A 16,217-nucleotide genomic window follows, 5' to 3' on the forward strand; every position below is an offset into this window, starting at 1 on the left:
GCAGAGTTTAGAATAGATTGGAGGGGTGCGAGAGTGTTGTTATGTAAGATCATAAATACCATGTAGATTTTTTTATCTTTTTTCTGTAATTGAATTTAAAGGGCTGAAGCATGCCTTCACCACGTTGAAGAGCTCAACCCTTACGTCCAAGTAATCTCATCAACTATACTTCTGGATGAGTCTTCTGATCTGTCATTCCTGAAGCAGTACCAGGTAAAGATGTTACTCTTCCTGTCATTGTGAATCCTTTACTATTAAAGGGAATCTGTTGGCAGGTTTTTGCTATATAATATGAAGACAGTATAATGTACGGCTTAAAACGCATATTTCAACGATGCCTATCTTATCAAGCTCTGTCCTTTTGTTTGCTTACAATGATTTAGCACCCAGGAGATTATCTTTGCTCAGACGCAGCAGCTGTGCAAGCTAGTCCCGATACGCCCCTTCCTGTTATAGGCAGCTCACTGTCTATGGACATTGCATATACAGAGCCTGGTGTGGGCGGGGTTAGATTCTTCAGCTCTGCTTCATGCTAAATCTAAAAACTCTGATTATGTCAGAATGGCTGCACCCAGTAAACTAAGTGATACATTGCTGGAATGAGGGTCTCTTTGCCTACATCAGGCTGCTCTCAGATGAGATGGCAAAAACCTGGCAGATTTCCTCCGTCTGTGATTTGACAGGTGCACAAATTCAAATCCATTACATTGCTAAACTTGAACCATACACAAATGTCTGAATTTTATATTTTCTCTGAACTTTTAGTGCGTAATATTAACTGAGGCAATTCTTTCCATGAGGACACGGATCAATAATTTTTGTCATGATCAACAGCCACCTATCAAGGTAAAGAATACATGTGTCCATAGTAAGATGTCTTCTCAAAATTCAGGATTTAGTAACACTCTATTTTGTTACAGTTTATCTGCTCCGATTCTTACGGTGTTTGCTCCTATGTGTTTTGTGACTTTGGAGATGAGTTTCAAGTCTTCGACACCACAGGGGAAGAGCCAAAGGAGATCTTTATTTCTAATATAACACAGGTAAGTGCAGGTTTCTCATTTAACAGTGTTTGCTTTTAATAGCTTCACAGTCATGATCTTTTGTAATGAAGTGCAAACTAGCCAAGAACAATCCCTTATTAGTTTTATTATTGAAGATAAGAAAGCCATGTTCTAATTATTGATATTAACCCCTTAATCCCATATGACGCACTATCCCGTCGAGGTGGGGTGGGCCTTAATTCCCACCGGCGGGATAGTACGTGGGGAGCGTGGCCGGGTGTCAGCTGACTATCGCAGCTGACATCCGGCACTATGTGCCAGGAGCGGTCACGGACCGCCCCCGGCACATTAACGCCCGGCACACTGCGATCAAACATGATCGCGTTGCTCCGAGCGTCTCTTACCTCCTATCCCTGCAGGCCCCGAATCCAAAATGGCCGCGGGGCTGCATCCGGGTCCTGCAGGGATTACTTCCGGGTCCAGAGCAGGCGCTGGTAAGCCTGCAGCGCTGTAAGTCAGATCGCTGATCTGACAGAGTGCTTTGCAAAAAGTAAAAAAAAAAAATTCCACGTGTAAAAAAAAAAAAAAAAAAATCCTAAATAAAGAAAAAAAAAATATATATATATTATTCCCATAAATACATTTCTTTATCTAAATAAAAAAAACACAATAAAAGTACACATATTTAGTATTGCCGCGTCCTTTACGACCCAACCTATGAAACTGTCCCACTAGTTAACCCCTTCAGTGAACACCGTAATAAAAAAATAAAAAAAATGAGGCAAAAAACAACGCTTTATTATCATACCGCCGAACAAAAAGTGGAATAACACGCGATCAAAAAGACTGATATAAATAACCATGGTACCGCATCTTGTCCTGCAAAAAACGAGCCGCCATACCGCATCATCAGCAAAAAAATAAAAAAGTTATAGTCCTCAGAATAAAGCGATGCCAAAATAATTATTTTTTCTATAAAATAGCTTTTATCGTATAAAAGCGCCAAAACATAACAAAATGATATAAATGAGATCGCTGTAATCGTACTGACCCGAAGAATAAAACTGCTTTATCAATTTTACCAAACGTGGAACGGAATAAACACCTCCCCCAAAAGAAATTCATGAATAGCTGGTTTTTGGTAATTGCCTCACAAAAATCGGAATAAAAAGCGATCAAAAACTGTCATGTGCCCGAAAATGTTACCAATAAAAACGTCAACTCGTCCCGCAAATAACAAGACCTCACATGACTCTGTGGACCAAATTATGGAAAAATTATAGGTCTCAAAATGTGGAGACGCAAAAACTTTTTTGCTATAAAAAGCGTCTTTTAGTGTGTGACGGCTGCCAATCATAAAAATCCGCTATAAAAAAACGCTATAAAGGTAAATCAAACCCCCCTTCATCACCCCTTTAGTTAGGGAAAAATAATAAAATTAAAAAAATGTATTTAGGGTTGGGGCTAAAAGTTATGGTTGGGGCTAAAGTTAGGGTTAGGGTTTGGATTACATTTGGGCTCTCCAAACGCGACATGGCGTCCGATCTCAATTCCAGCCAATTCTGCGTTGAAAAAATAAGTGTTCCTTCCGAGCTCTCCCGTGCGCCCAAACAGGGGTTTACCCCAACATATGGGGTATCAGCATACTCGGGACAAATAGGACAACAACTTTTGGGGTCAAAGTTCTCTTGTTATCCTTGGGAAAATACAAATTTTGGGGGCTAAAAATCATTTTTGTGGTTAGATAAAAGATTTTTTATTTTCACTGTTCTGCGTTGTAAACTGTAGTGAAACACTTGGGGGTTCAAAGTTCTCACAACACATCTGGATAAGTTCCTTAGGGGGTCTACTTTCCAAAATGGTGTCACTTGTGGGGGTTTTAATTTTTAGGCACATCAGGGGCTCTCCAAACGCGACATGGTGTCCCATCTCAATTCCAGTCAATTTTGCATTGAAAAGTAAAATGGCGCTCCTTCCCTTCCGAGCTCTGCTATGCGCCCAAACAGTAGTTTACCCCCACATATGGGGTATCGTCGTACTCAGGACAAATTGCACAACAACTTTTGTGGTCTAATTTCTTCTCTTAACCTTGGGAAAATAAAAAATTGGGGGCGAAAAGATCATTTTTGTGAAAAAATACCGGATTACTCACCGGTAATGCTCTTTTATAGAGCCCACGACAGCACCCACTAGAGAGAGAGGGGATCCGCCCCTAGGAACAGGAAACCTACAGAGAGATAAAAGGGGCGGCCCCCCCCCCCTCGCTCCTCAGTTGTTTTACAGAGAAAAGGAGGAACCGCCGCCAGGTTTTAGTTAACAGGTTCAGACATATATACATATTTACAACCTTATACTATATTACTCTATTATTTACATCTCCTTACCAAGGCACCATGTGCAACTAAATAAAGGAAAAGGGAGGGATGTGAATGGGTGCTGTCGTGGGCTCTATAAAAGAGCATTACCGGTGAGTAATCCGGTATTTTCTATTCGCCACGACAGCACCCACTAGAGAGATTTACAGAGACTATAAATTGGGTGGGTTAACTGAGTCAAGAACCGAAACCCCAAAGGTTAGATCAGAAGCAGCAGATAGGTCTAATCTATAGTGCTTATAGAAGGTATTAGGCGAAGACCAAGTTGCAGCCTTACATATAAGGTCTGTTGGCACGTTCGCCCTTTCTGCCCAGGAAGTCGACAAGGCTCTTGTAGAGTGTGCGCCCACATGCATTGGAGGATCTCTTCCTCTAGCTTTATACGCGAAGATTATGGCATCTCTGATCCAGTGTGATAGCGTGCTTTTTGTGACTCTGGAACCTTTGGTTTTACCCTGAAAAGATACAAAGAGAGCCCTACTCTTCCTCCAGTCCCTAGTCCTTTCTAAATAGGCTAGAACAGCCCTCTTTACATCTAGGGTATGAAGTCTTACTTCTTCTGGAGTCGAGTGGTCTTCATAAAAGGTAGGTAATAAGATCTCCTGGGATCTATGAAAACTAGTGGCTACTTTAGGGAGATAACAAGGGTCCGTCTTCAAAATTATTCTATCAGATGTCACAGATAAAAAAGGAGGATCAATTGATAAGGCATGTAGATCACTCACTCTTCTAGCAGATACCAATGCTACTAATAATATCGTCTTTAACGAGATGTTCTTTAATGAGGCTGTATGAAGAGGCTCAAACAGGCTCTGCGTCAAGGCATCTAGGACCAAAGTTAGATCCCACTGAGGCACCTGTGGTATATCTATTGGTTTTGACCGCTCACATGCCGATATAAAACGAGATATCCATCTATCACCTGCCACATCATAACTGAAGAGAGCTCCTAGAGCTGAAACTTGAACCTTCAGAGTATTTACAGAAAGCCCCAATTAAAGCCCTTTTTGCAAGAACTCCAATATTGAAAATATAGGCACCTCAGAAGAAAGTTGTGTTGTATGAAATTCAAGAAATTTTCTCCAGACCCTGACATAGATTTTGGTAGTAGAAGGCTTTCTACTCTTCATGAGGGTATCTATAAGCCCACTAGAAAAACCTCCAGACAGTCAAATTCATGCCCTTTACCCGAGGATGGAAAAACGGTCCCTGAGACAGTAGGTCCCTGGTCTGAGGCAGAATCCAACGGTCTGTAGTTGACATTGCCCTGAGCCATGAAAACCATGGCCTTTTGGGCCAAAATGGGGCTACCAACAGAACTCTTGCCCCTTCTTCTCTTATTTTTCTTATTACTATGGGCAATAAATTCCATGGAGGAAATGCATAAGCCAGGTCGAATGTCCATGGCACCTGGAGGGCATCGAATATGTCCGGGTTGTCTAGTCTGCATAGAGAGGCAAATATTTTGACCTCACGGTTGGCCCTTGTTGCGAACAGGTCTATCTGAGGCATGCCCCACCGGGTTGTTATCAATCTGAAAATTCTCCTGTTTAGCATCCATTCCCCTTGATGAAGGGTGTGACGGCTGAGGAAATCGGCACGAAAGTTGTGTATGCCTCTGATGTGCACCGCTGACAAGGACAACAGATTTTCGGCCAACATCATGATGTCTGATGCGACTTCCATGAGATTGTCTGACCGTGTACCTCCTTGATGATTCAGATAGGCCACCGCAGAGGAGTTGTCGGAGAAAACCCTTGTGTGAGAGCCTCGTAGCTGGGGAAGAAATTGGAGTAGGGAATAATATATAGCTTTTAATTCTTTAACATTAGAGGATTTATCAGATTCTGATCTGGACCAAAGACCCTGAACCACCTGATCCTGAAAATGTGCCCCCCAGCCTTCAGGACTAGCATCTGTGGTCACTATACTAGAAGGGGTGATAACCCATAGTACCCCTTTTGATAGGTTTTCCCAATCTAACCACCATGTAAGGGAGTGTACTACTTCTGATGTTAGAAAAACTGTCTGATCCAAATGTCCTTGACTTTTAATGTCCTCCTGTAATATAAATTTCTGGAGCTGCCTGGTATGAAATTGTGCCCATTTAACTTCAGGGATACATGAGGTTAGTGAACCCAGCAACGACATGGCACTTCTTAGTGACATACTATGTTTTTTGATTGCTAAGCCTACTTTGTCAATTATGGAAGCTTTCTTATCGTCAGGCAACCAACATACTTGGTCAACTGAATCCAGAAGGAGTCCTAGGAATTTTTGACAAGTAACAGGTTGGAGTCTGGATTTTTCCCAGTTGACAATCCAGCCAAGCGTTTGTAAAGAAAACACCACTTCCTCCAACCTTTGCTCACAGAAGATCATCCAGATATGGAATGACCAGTGTGTTCTTTAATCGCAGAAAGGACATTACCTCCAAAAACAATTTAGTAAAAACCCTTGGAGCCATAGATAGGCCAAAGGGCATTGCCCTATATTGTAGATGACGAACCTGACCGTCTATAAAAACTGCTACCCGAAGAAACTGCTGGTGTGACTGGTGTATAGGAAGATGGTAATAAGCATCCTTAAGATCCAGTACTACCATGTAACAGTTAGGGAACAAATTTTTAATGGCTGACCGAATGGATTCCATTTTAAATGCTCTGGGTTTTATGAAGGTGTTCAGCTTTCTTAAATTAAATATAGTTCTAAAGGATCCGTCAGGTTTAGTAATCAGAAACAAGGGGGAGTAGAACCCCTTCCCTGTTTGAGATGATGGAACCTCTATTAAGACCCGTTTGGCCAAAAGGGACTTAATTTCAATTTCCAGTGCCTCTTGCTGCAGTCTGGATTTTAGGGAGGTGAGCACGAAGGAATCCGGAGGTTTTCAGATAAAGTCTAGGGTGAGGCCTGAAGATATCAAATTTATGGCCCATGGATTAACAGTTATCATCTTCCACTGATTAATAAATCCCAGAAGTCTACCGCCCACTGGTGGAATAGGGTTCCCGGAATTTTTCTGCTGGCCTGAAGGGACGCTTGTTGAATAAATTGCCCTTCTGCCTGAATTCTTTGTTTCTCCATTGGTCCTTAAAGCCTCCCTTCCTGCCAAATGATGGCTTCCTGAATGCCCTTCTGTAAGAAGGAACAAAGGGATTAGGAAACCCCTTCTTCCTTTCACCCGCCTTAGTGAGTATGTCATCCAGAACGGCACCAAAGAGGTACTCACCCTGACAGGGTATGGCAGTCAATTTGGATCTAGACTGGGCATCCCCCTTCCAGTTTTTTAGCCATAATGCTCGCCGAGCAGCATTGGAGAAGTTAGCTGTCCTGGCCGCCAGGCGGAGAGAATCCACTAAGGCATCAGATATAAAAGCCGTAGCACCCTTAATCAAGGGAATAGACACACGTAATTTCTCCCTGGACACGCCACTCCTGATGTTTTGATCCAGCTGCTCCAGCCAAACTAGCATAGACCTGCTAGTACACGTGGCTGAGATTGCCGGCTTGAATGCAGTGACACAGGCTTCCCACGATTTTTTTAAGAAGTGCGTCTGATTTTCTATCCATGGGATCGGGTAAAGAACCTGCATCCTCTACAGGTAAAGAAGAACGGCGAGATGTAGACGCCACAGCCGCATCAACTTTTGGTATTTTAGCCCATGAATTCAAATCCTCGTCATCGAAGGGGTAGCGTCTCTTACAGGATATTGGCACAAACCCCTTTTGTCCCTTACTCCATTCTTTCTTAACGAGGTCTTTTATGGCCTGGTTTACCAGAAATACGTGGCCTTTTCGCTGAGAAAGACCCGCAAACATAATCTCCTGTGGCGTTTGGGGTTCTTTTGACTCAGACAACCCCATCGTACTCCTCACTGATTTAACCAAGTTGTTTACGCCATCAGTTGGAAAACAGACATAGTCCTCTTCATCTGACGACTCAGACAGCTGAGAGACTTCTGAGTCAACTTCCCCACTCTCTGCTGATGTGTCAGCTTTAGGTGAGGATACTCTCCTGCTTTTCGTTTCAATATTTACTGAGGGACCACCTCCCAATGACTGAAGTTCTTCCCGAATCATTACCCGTATCTCATTCATCTTAACGGACCCTTCCTGCCGCAAGGTGTTATCTATACAAGCCTGACACAGTTTTTTAGAATACGAGTCAGGCAGGGGCTCGGTACATATAGCACATTGTTTGTGCTTGGTCTTCTCCGTCCTCGTTGCCTACAGAAGAACATAAGCAGAGGAAACTAATATGAGCCTCAGCGAAGCCATGTATACACTTACCCCGAAGTATATTTTGTATACCGGCTGCTGGGGTGTTCGTTTGGCTTGGGGTGTGGAACGGGACGATCTCCTTCCTGATTTGTCAGTGGAGTCACTCATTTTAGAGCGTCCACTTCCCTTTTTCCTAGCATCACCACTGGGTACTAGTGGCTCTTCCATAGAGCGCTCACAGACTTCCTCTTGGGCCGACATGATAGCGCACCTTTTACATTGCTGAAGTGCAATTTATAGTGCATCCCTTAATACACACCCCTTTTTTTTTTTTTTTTTTTTACCTGCTCCAGTATAATGCCAGGGAGAAGGGAACCTCATGGAGAAATCCAATATGGGGTCATTCCATATCAAGTGATCCAAATATGAATATTTTTTTTACCTTACGTCTTTAGATTTTTTTTTTATTTTTTGTTTTTATGAAGTACAACTTTAGTTAATTACAAATTAAAAGTGTAGAATTTTTTTCTTCATCAGTTAATTTTTTACAGATTTTTAAAGTTTTGAAAAAGCATGGATTTTGGCCTGGTATGGCTTTACATTTTTTATCATATCTCGGGCTAGAATTAAGATAAAGAGGTGGGAGAGGCATCATTTTTCTCAGAACGGTACCGGCTTTCATTTGATATGTCACAAGACTATGTTTCTTTATATTTTGTTTTGGAGAAATCAAATTAAACATTTTGATGCGCAATTCTGAAAAAAACGTATATTTTAAAATTGTGAAAACATGCATGTGTGTTACTTGTGTCCTTGTTTATATTTGTACAGGGATTCAACTTGGGATCTATCACATTTGTATTTTTTTTTAATCCTTGAATCATCTGATTTTATGTTTGTGTGAGTTTCTTCCTTTTTTCTTTTCAAATTACAACTTACTGCATTCAACATTTATATGTAACAATAAAGAAACACAAAAAACAAATACCGAAGTGCCAGAATAATTACATCTTAATCATCATAACTTGCTCTGCATTTTCAACCTGAATTCATTGAACAAGCCAAAAGATAAAAGGTGATCACATCCTCAAGTGTGGTTTTCTAAATACAGTCTCGTCCTAATTATGTTAAAAACAAGATTAAAAGAACCAATATTTCTACCACCTATTTATACATGGAACAATTTTTTTTCTACTATATCACTAAACATGTCATTTCTGAAGTGTTTAAGAAGAATAGTACAGTAGTTAAATCCTCGTACTATAAAATATGAACTAATCAAACAATTAATAGTAGGTTTTTACACTGGCCTGTTATCATCAATGTGTCCCTTCTAGTGGGTGAAATGTCATCTTGCCCATAAGCGCTCATTAGCAATGGCCGTTTCCTTTTGTGTCTGAGTATGTGCGGCTGTCATGGTGCTCGGCTCCACCTGAGTTATATCTGATTTTTGTTCACTTTTACAATGTCTGATTTTCTTGGATACACAAAGGACGGCGCTGGACCAGAAGGTGCAGAAAAGTCACTTCTACTTCTTTATTTTCACAATCTTTGGAGAGTCCAGTAGCTGTCAGCGCTAATCATATTCACAGATCACATCACCAGTTGTCATCCATGGCCGATCTTGTGCCGCCTTCTACCACTTCATGGACGTCACTGTCTTTATTTCCACTACATGGGATGACAGTGTGGTATTGCTGAGTCCCTGTGATGGGTTCTGCTTCCTGTAACCGATGTTATAACAAACTCCTCCTCCTCCTCTTCGTAGTCCTGGTTTGTACAATACATGAACTAGATGTTAGGAATATTTTTCTCCCTACATTTGAGGAGTTTCCTGGGTGATAAGATTTGGTGTGAATATGGCCTGAGCTGCCGGCCTGTCATCTGCTCTGCAGTCACCGTCTACCCCTGGTCATCCTCAGCCCTAACACAGTTTCTCCTCTGTCCTCTCCTGCTTCTAAGTGGTAACATAATAAAATAATACAGGAATATCTAACAATCATGGATTATTTGGTAAATCTAGACCCCACACTGTTAGACCACAAGCTGAGCAGATCTGAAATCAAGATTTTTGAACTGACACTGTAATAATTTTATTTTTTATAATATGATCCCATCATGATCCCATCTTGTATTTTGGTACAGATGTGAATAGGAGCATAGCAGGCACATGTGCAGTTTTTGAAATTTTTAAATTAAACTTTTTTTTGGAAATGCGTTTTAAAATTTTGAGCTTGCGTTCGCATAGGTAAATTATTATCAAAGATACTCTTGTGACATACCTGGTGAAAGCCTGTACTGTTCTGAGTAGAATGGTGTTTATTTTGTTTCTCTATCTCTTTTCTAGCCTGAGTTATGGGGAGAAATGTAAAGGTAGGCAACACCAAAATTCGCACTTTTTCCGAACTTTGAAAATCAATAAAAAAAAAAAAAAAAAATCTAGAATTTTTTTTTCTTCACATTTTGCATTCTCTGACACACTGTTACCAAATAACAAAATCTCAAAAGAATTAAAAATATAGTGGTAAAAATCATTGGTTCACTTGACATGGAATGACCCTATGGCGGTTCCCCCGGAAATGATACTCCAACTCCACGACCCCGGAAGTACAAACATCTGCTTCTGGGACGCCGACGCTACTGCGCATGCGCGCGTGTCTCTGCACACCGGGAGACACTGCAGTGAATGCCGCACCCGCAACCCTGTCGCCTCTACCTCGGAGGAATCAGGGGGGGAGACCCATACAGCCTTCAGCTCCACATAACCTAGGAGGGCAGCATTACCTGCTCCAGGTCCGGGCCGGTCAAGGTACACCGCTCTGTCTGTCGGCTCATACAACGGTATCTCAGCAGGGAGACCGTTGATAATCTTCAGGCTTTACAATAGCCACAGCAGATGAGGGGGGAGCCAGCAGGAACCCCCGACACTGTCTACCTGCTCTGGAGCCCCTGCCGCTCAGCAGAGTCGTACAGGCGACAGTCCAGGCAGGCCTTCCTCTTCTTAGCTACACCATAGAGCTTCTCTGTGGGTTCCCTTCTAGGAACAGGAAACCAACTGAGGAGCGAGGGGGGGCCGCCCCTTTTATCTCTCTGTAGGTTTCCTGTTCCTAGGGGCGGATCCCCTCTCTCTCTAGTGGGTGCTGTCGTGGCGAATAGAAAATGATTTTTTATTTTTATGGCTCTTCATTATAAACTTCTGTGAAGCACTTGGTGGGTCAAAGTGCTCACCACACATCTAGAGAAGTTCCTTAGGTGGTCTACTTTCCAAAATGGTGTCACTTGTGGGGGGGTTTCAATGTTTAGGCACATCAGGGGCTCTCCAAACGCAACATGGCGTCCCATGTCAATTCCAGTCAATTTTGCATTGAAAAGTAAAATGGCGCTCCTTTCCTTCCGAGCTCTGCCATGCGCCCAAACAGTGGTTTACCCCCACATATGGGGTATCAGCGTACTCAGGACAAATTGTGCAACAACTATTGGGGTCCATTTTCTCCTGTTACCCTTGGTAAAATAAAACAAATTGGAGCTGAAATAAATTTTGTGTGAAAAAAAAAAAAGTTAAATGTTCATTTTTATTTAAACATTCCAAAAGTTCCTGTCAAACACCTGAAGGGTTAATAAACTTCTTGAATGTGGTTTTGAGCACCTTGTGGGGTGCAGGTTTTAGAATGGTGTCACACTTTGTTATTTTCTATCATATAGACCCCTCAAAATGACTTCAAATGAGATGTGGTCCCTAAAAAAAAAAAAAATGGTGTTGTGAAAATGAGAAATTTCTGGTCCACTTTTAACCCTTATAACTCCCTAACAAAAAAAAATTTTGGTTCCAAAATTGTGCTGATGTAAAGTAGACATGTGGGAAATGTTACTTATTAAGTATTTTGCGTGACATATCTCTGTGATTTAAGGGCATAAAAATTAAAAGTTGGAAAATTGCGAAATTTTCAAAATTTTTGCCAAATTTCCATTTTTTTCACAAATAAACGCAGGTAATATCGAAGAAATTTTACCACTATCATGAAGTACAATATGTCAAGAGAAAACAGTGTCAGAATTGCTAAGATCTGTTGAAGCGTTCCCGAGTTATAACCTCATAAAGGGACAGTGGTCAGAATTGTAAAAATTGGCCTGGTCATTAACGTGCAAACCACCCTCGGGGCTTAAGGGGTTAATGTACATATGCTATAGGGATTCCCATCATATTAAATATACTAGTGCTGTGCATGCTCTACAGCAGAGGTGTCAAACTGCATTGCTCGAGGGCCGCCAACTGGTCATGTGTTCAGGATTTCCTTGTATTGCACAGGTGATAATTTAATCACCTGCACAGAATGATTCCAGCACCTTGTGGAATGCTAAGGAAAGCCTGAAAACATGACCTGTTGGCGGCCCTCGAGGAATGCAGTTTGACACATCTGCGTCTACAGGACTAGCACTGCAGCAGGAGCCTCCCCTCACTGCTGTCTGCAATAAGAAAAAAAACTTGTCTTTTCAACAGTAAGGCCGGGGTCACACTAGCGTATTGCTCGGATGTGATATGCTGATGACCCTCGGCTCCTGCTCTGCTGCGAGTGGGAGCCGAGTGTCATGCGTCTGTGCTCCGAGCCTCTCGCAGAGTGAGGATCGGAGCACAGCTGCGGAGGAGGCGGAGAAACTAATTTCTCCATCTCCTCCATTGCCGGGGTCAGCGTTTAACGCACATCACTTGGATGATATCTGAGTGATGTGCGTTGTCTCACTCACACCCATAGGCTTATATGCCAAAAAATTGGCTGCTGGGAGCTGCCCCATAGTTTAACATTGGTCCGAGTGCAATATGATTTTTTTTTTTTTTTAGTAGCATTGCACTCGTCCGTTTTAGTCGCCAGTGTGACCCCAGCCTAATACTGCTAAAATGCTTAAAAAGACACCTATCTGTCATTTGACCCCTTGTCAGTTAACCCCTTAACAACCTCCGCCGTACTATTACTGCGGAGGTCGGATCCCCTGCTTTGATGTGGGCTCCGGCGCTGAGCCCACCGCAAAGCCTGGACTTGTCAGTTGTTTTGAACAGCTGACATGTGCCCGTAATAGCGGCGGGTGAAATCGCGATTCACCCGCCTCTATTAACTACTTAAATGCTGCTGTTAAATGCTGACAGTGGCATTTAACCAGCGCGGACGGAAATGAGCACATCGCCGACCCCCGTCACATGATCTGGGGTCAGCGATGCGTCGGCATAGCAACCAGAGGTCTCCTTGAGACCTCTATGGTTGCTGATGCCGACTTGCTGTGAGCGCCACCTTGTGGTCGGTGCTCCTAGCAAGCCTGTAATTCAGCTACATAAGAGTGATCTGATGATCGCTGCTATGTAGCAGAGCCGATCAGGCTATGTCAGCTTCTAGCCTCCCATGGAGGCTATTGAAGCATGGCAAAAGTAAAAAAAAAAAAAAAAAAGTTTAAAAAAAATATGAAAAAAATATATATATAAAAGTTTAAATCACCCCCTTTCGCCCCATTCAAAATAAAACAATTAAAAAAAAACAACCTACACATATTTGGTATCGCCACTTTCAGAATCGCCCGATCAATAAAAAAAAAAAAAGGATTAACCTGATCGCTAAACAGCCTAGCGAGAAAAAAATTTGAAGAGCCAGAATTACGTTTTTTTGGTTGCCGGGACATTGCATTAAAATGTAATAACGGGCGATCAAAAGAACGTATCTGCACCAAAATGGTATAATTTAAAACGTCAGCTCGGCAAAAAATAAGCCCTCACCTGACCCCAGATCACGAAAAATGGAGACGCTACGGGTATTGGAAAATTGTGCAATTTTTTATTTTTTTATTTATTTTTTTTTTTAGCAAAGTTTGGAATTTTTTTTTACAACTTAGGTAAAACCTAGACATATTTGGTGTCTATGAACTCGTAATGACCTGAAGAATCTAAATGGCTGGTCACATTTAGCATTTAGTGAACCTAGCAAAAAAGCCAAACAAAAAAAAAGTGTGGGATTGCACTTTTTTTGTAATTTCACTGCACTTGGAATTTTTTTCCCGTTTTCTAGTACACGACATGCTAAAACCAATGATGTCGTTCAAAAGTACAACTTGTCCCGCAAAAATAAGCCCTCACATGGCCTTATTGATGGAAAAATAAAAAAGTTATGGCTCTGGAAAGGAGGGGAGCGAAAAACGAGAACGCAAAAATGGAAAAGGGCAAGGTCGTGAAGGGGTTAAAAGAGGCTCAAAAGCCTGAACATATGAACTGCAAGTGCTTTTTGTATAACAATGCATATGTTCCTTCTTTTGAGCATTTGGGTAGCACTTTTTCAAGTGGTTTTTGAAGTGAAATCTGCATTAAATAAAGCCCATCCATTTCTCATGTTCCTGACTGGCCTTATTTTTGGGTTTTTAACAGCAAGCACTCGAAGTATTTTTCACATTCAAACTATTTTTCTCTGTAAAGCACCATTCCAGTGTTTTAGTTTTTTGTTTTCTTTTCTTTATTGCACCGCTGGAGTGGTGCTTTAAATGTAATTCCCCTGTCTCCTACTCACTGGCTTCCGCTTTCATCCTTTTCCAGTGTCTGTCTATAGTGAAAAGTGACCTTCCAGCAGCTCCAGTCTTTTATGTCGTGCGCCGGAGGTCCCTTTTCACTATACCTCTATAAAAGCCATGCTCTGGTTCTCATAGACTTGCATTTAGCTCTTGTGACATAGCTTCTGACTTCCGGCCAGTCAGAAGTTACGGGCACAAGATGGTGTCACTGGACCTGAACGGTGTCTGTAAAAGATGAAGGTGAGTATAAGAAAGGGGGCAGGTTGCTTACATTTAAAGCACCACTCCAGCGCTGAAGGAAAAAAAAAGTGGTGCATTTTTATTTACCGTATTTTGCGGCGTATAAGACGACTTTTTAACCCCTAAAAATTGTCCCAAAAGTCGGCGGTCGTCTTATACGGCGTGTGCAAGGAGCAATCCTGGATGTTCCCAGGGTCTGAAGGAGAGGAAACTCTCCTTCAGGCCCTGGGATCCATATTCACGTAAAAAATAAAGAATAAAAATAAAAAATATGGATATACTCACCCCTCCAAGAAGCCTGGCTGTCACCGCTGCAAGCGTCTGCCTCCGTTCCTAAGAATTGCAGAGCGTGAAAGATCTTCGATGACGTCAGGTGACCGGTCACATGAGCGGTCACGGACCAATCACAAGACCGTGACGTCATCGAAGGTCCTTCACGCTCTGCAATTCTTAGGAACGGAGGCAGACGCTTGCAGCGGTGACAGCCAGGCTTCTCGGAGGGGTGAGTATATCCATATTTTTTATTTTTATTCTTTATTTTTAACATGAATATGGATCCCAGGGCCTGAAGGAGAGTCTCCTCTCCTTCAGACCCTGGGAACCACATGCCGTATAAGATGACTGGGCGTATAAGATGACCCCCGTCTTATGCAGCAGGCATATCCCAAATTCCATATTTTATATGGAAACGTTGGGGGTCGTCTTATACGCCCAGTCGTCTTATACACCAGAAAATACGGTATTTTTTTTTTTTTTTTTTCTTTTTTTTTTTTTATAAATGGAGCTTCATTTTTAGGTCATCATGTTGATATCGGGAATAGGTACACAAAATAAGCAATATATGTCTATTTTTCACATTTATCTTTTCTTTTACGACCTCAAAACATTACTAAAATCATTTTAAATCTCATCACCCTGTATGTACAAACAGCATTTCAGACTGCCAGCTTTTTTGTTTAACATTTATTTTAGTTTCCCTTATATTATTTTTTTTTCTTTTTTTCATTTTATTTTACACACTATGCCCTCTGCAAGGAAGACTTTTGACGGCCATATTAACATATTAATAAAAAACTTTTATTCACTGATTTCCCATATAACTGGGGCAGGTATATTAGCCCCAATTACAGGGGAAATTCGACCTCCTGCTGCACAGCAGAGCTGACTAGGTCTCCTAGAACACAGCAGCTACTGTGACCGCTCTCCACCCAGCAATCATATTATTTCTTCTAATCTGTATGCACAATTGCTTGTTCATCTATGTGTATACAGAGATCAAGAAGGTAAACATGGTAATTAACTATTTAATTTTTTTTTAATCTTCTCTGTGGGGAGTCTGGTAGTGTCTGACAGTCGGTTCCCTGCCCCCACTGCCTAACAATGTCATGCAGGATACTTACTCTGTATTGACATTTTAGAATGTCAGCGCAGAGTAAAGTGCCTCCTGCCCAGTCTTGTACAGTTAATGGGCGGACTAGAAGTAGTTAAATACTTGACATTTTAACAATATTTTTTTTTTTTTAATGTCTAGTAGTAAATAAAATCTAATTTCTGATGGTTTTGTGTTTTAGTCTAATCCTGGTGTGGTCACATGCTTTGATAATCGCCCTCATAATCTTGAATCTGGCCAGTTTATGACTTTTCGTGAAGTTAATGGAATGACTTCTTTAAATGGCTCCACGCACCAGATTACAGGTGAGTTGCACAAGTGGATTATCTGTATATCTCATGTTTGCTTCTTAAGTGAATTCATATTTCTGATGTTTAACCAAGTAGTACCTATATTGTCATTAACATCATATTAGGACACCAAATTTTCATAAAAATACAATAAAGC

General features: G+C 41.6%; 1 protein-coding gene across 2 annotated transcripts in view; it reads left to right on the forward strand.

Annotated features, from left to right (window-relative positions):
- The window catches only part of UBA6 (ubiquitin like modifier activating enzyme 6), a 137,291-nt gene that overhangs the window by 13,494 nt on the left and 107,580 nt on the right, over nt 1–16,217 (forward strand). For both annotated transcript variants that reach the window (XM_077274974.1, XM_077274979.1), the window contains exons 6-9: nt 102–213; nt 766–846; nt 921–1,043; nt 15,952–16,075. In XM_077274974.1, coding sequence (XP_077131089.1) covers nt 102–213; nt 766–846; nt 921–1,043; nt 15,952–16,075 — 440 coding nt within the window. The remainder of the gene's footprint in view (nt 1–101; nt 214–765; nt 847–920; nt 1,044–15,951; nt 16,076–16,217) is intronic.

This window comes from Ranitomeya variabilis, chromosome 1, assembly GCF_051348905.1.
Source record: "Ranitomeya variabilis isolate aRanVar5 chromosome 1, aRanVar5.hap1, whole genome shotgun sequence".
NCBI lineage: Eukaryota > Metazoa > Chordata > Amphibia > Anura > Dendrobatidae > Ranitomeya > Ranitomeya variabilis.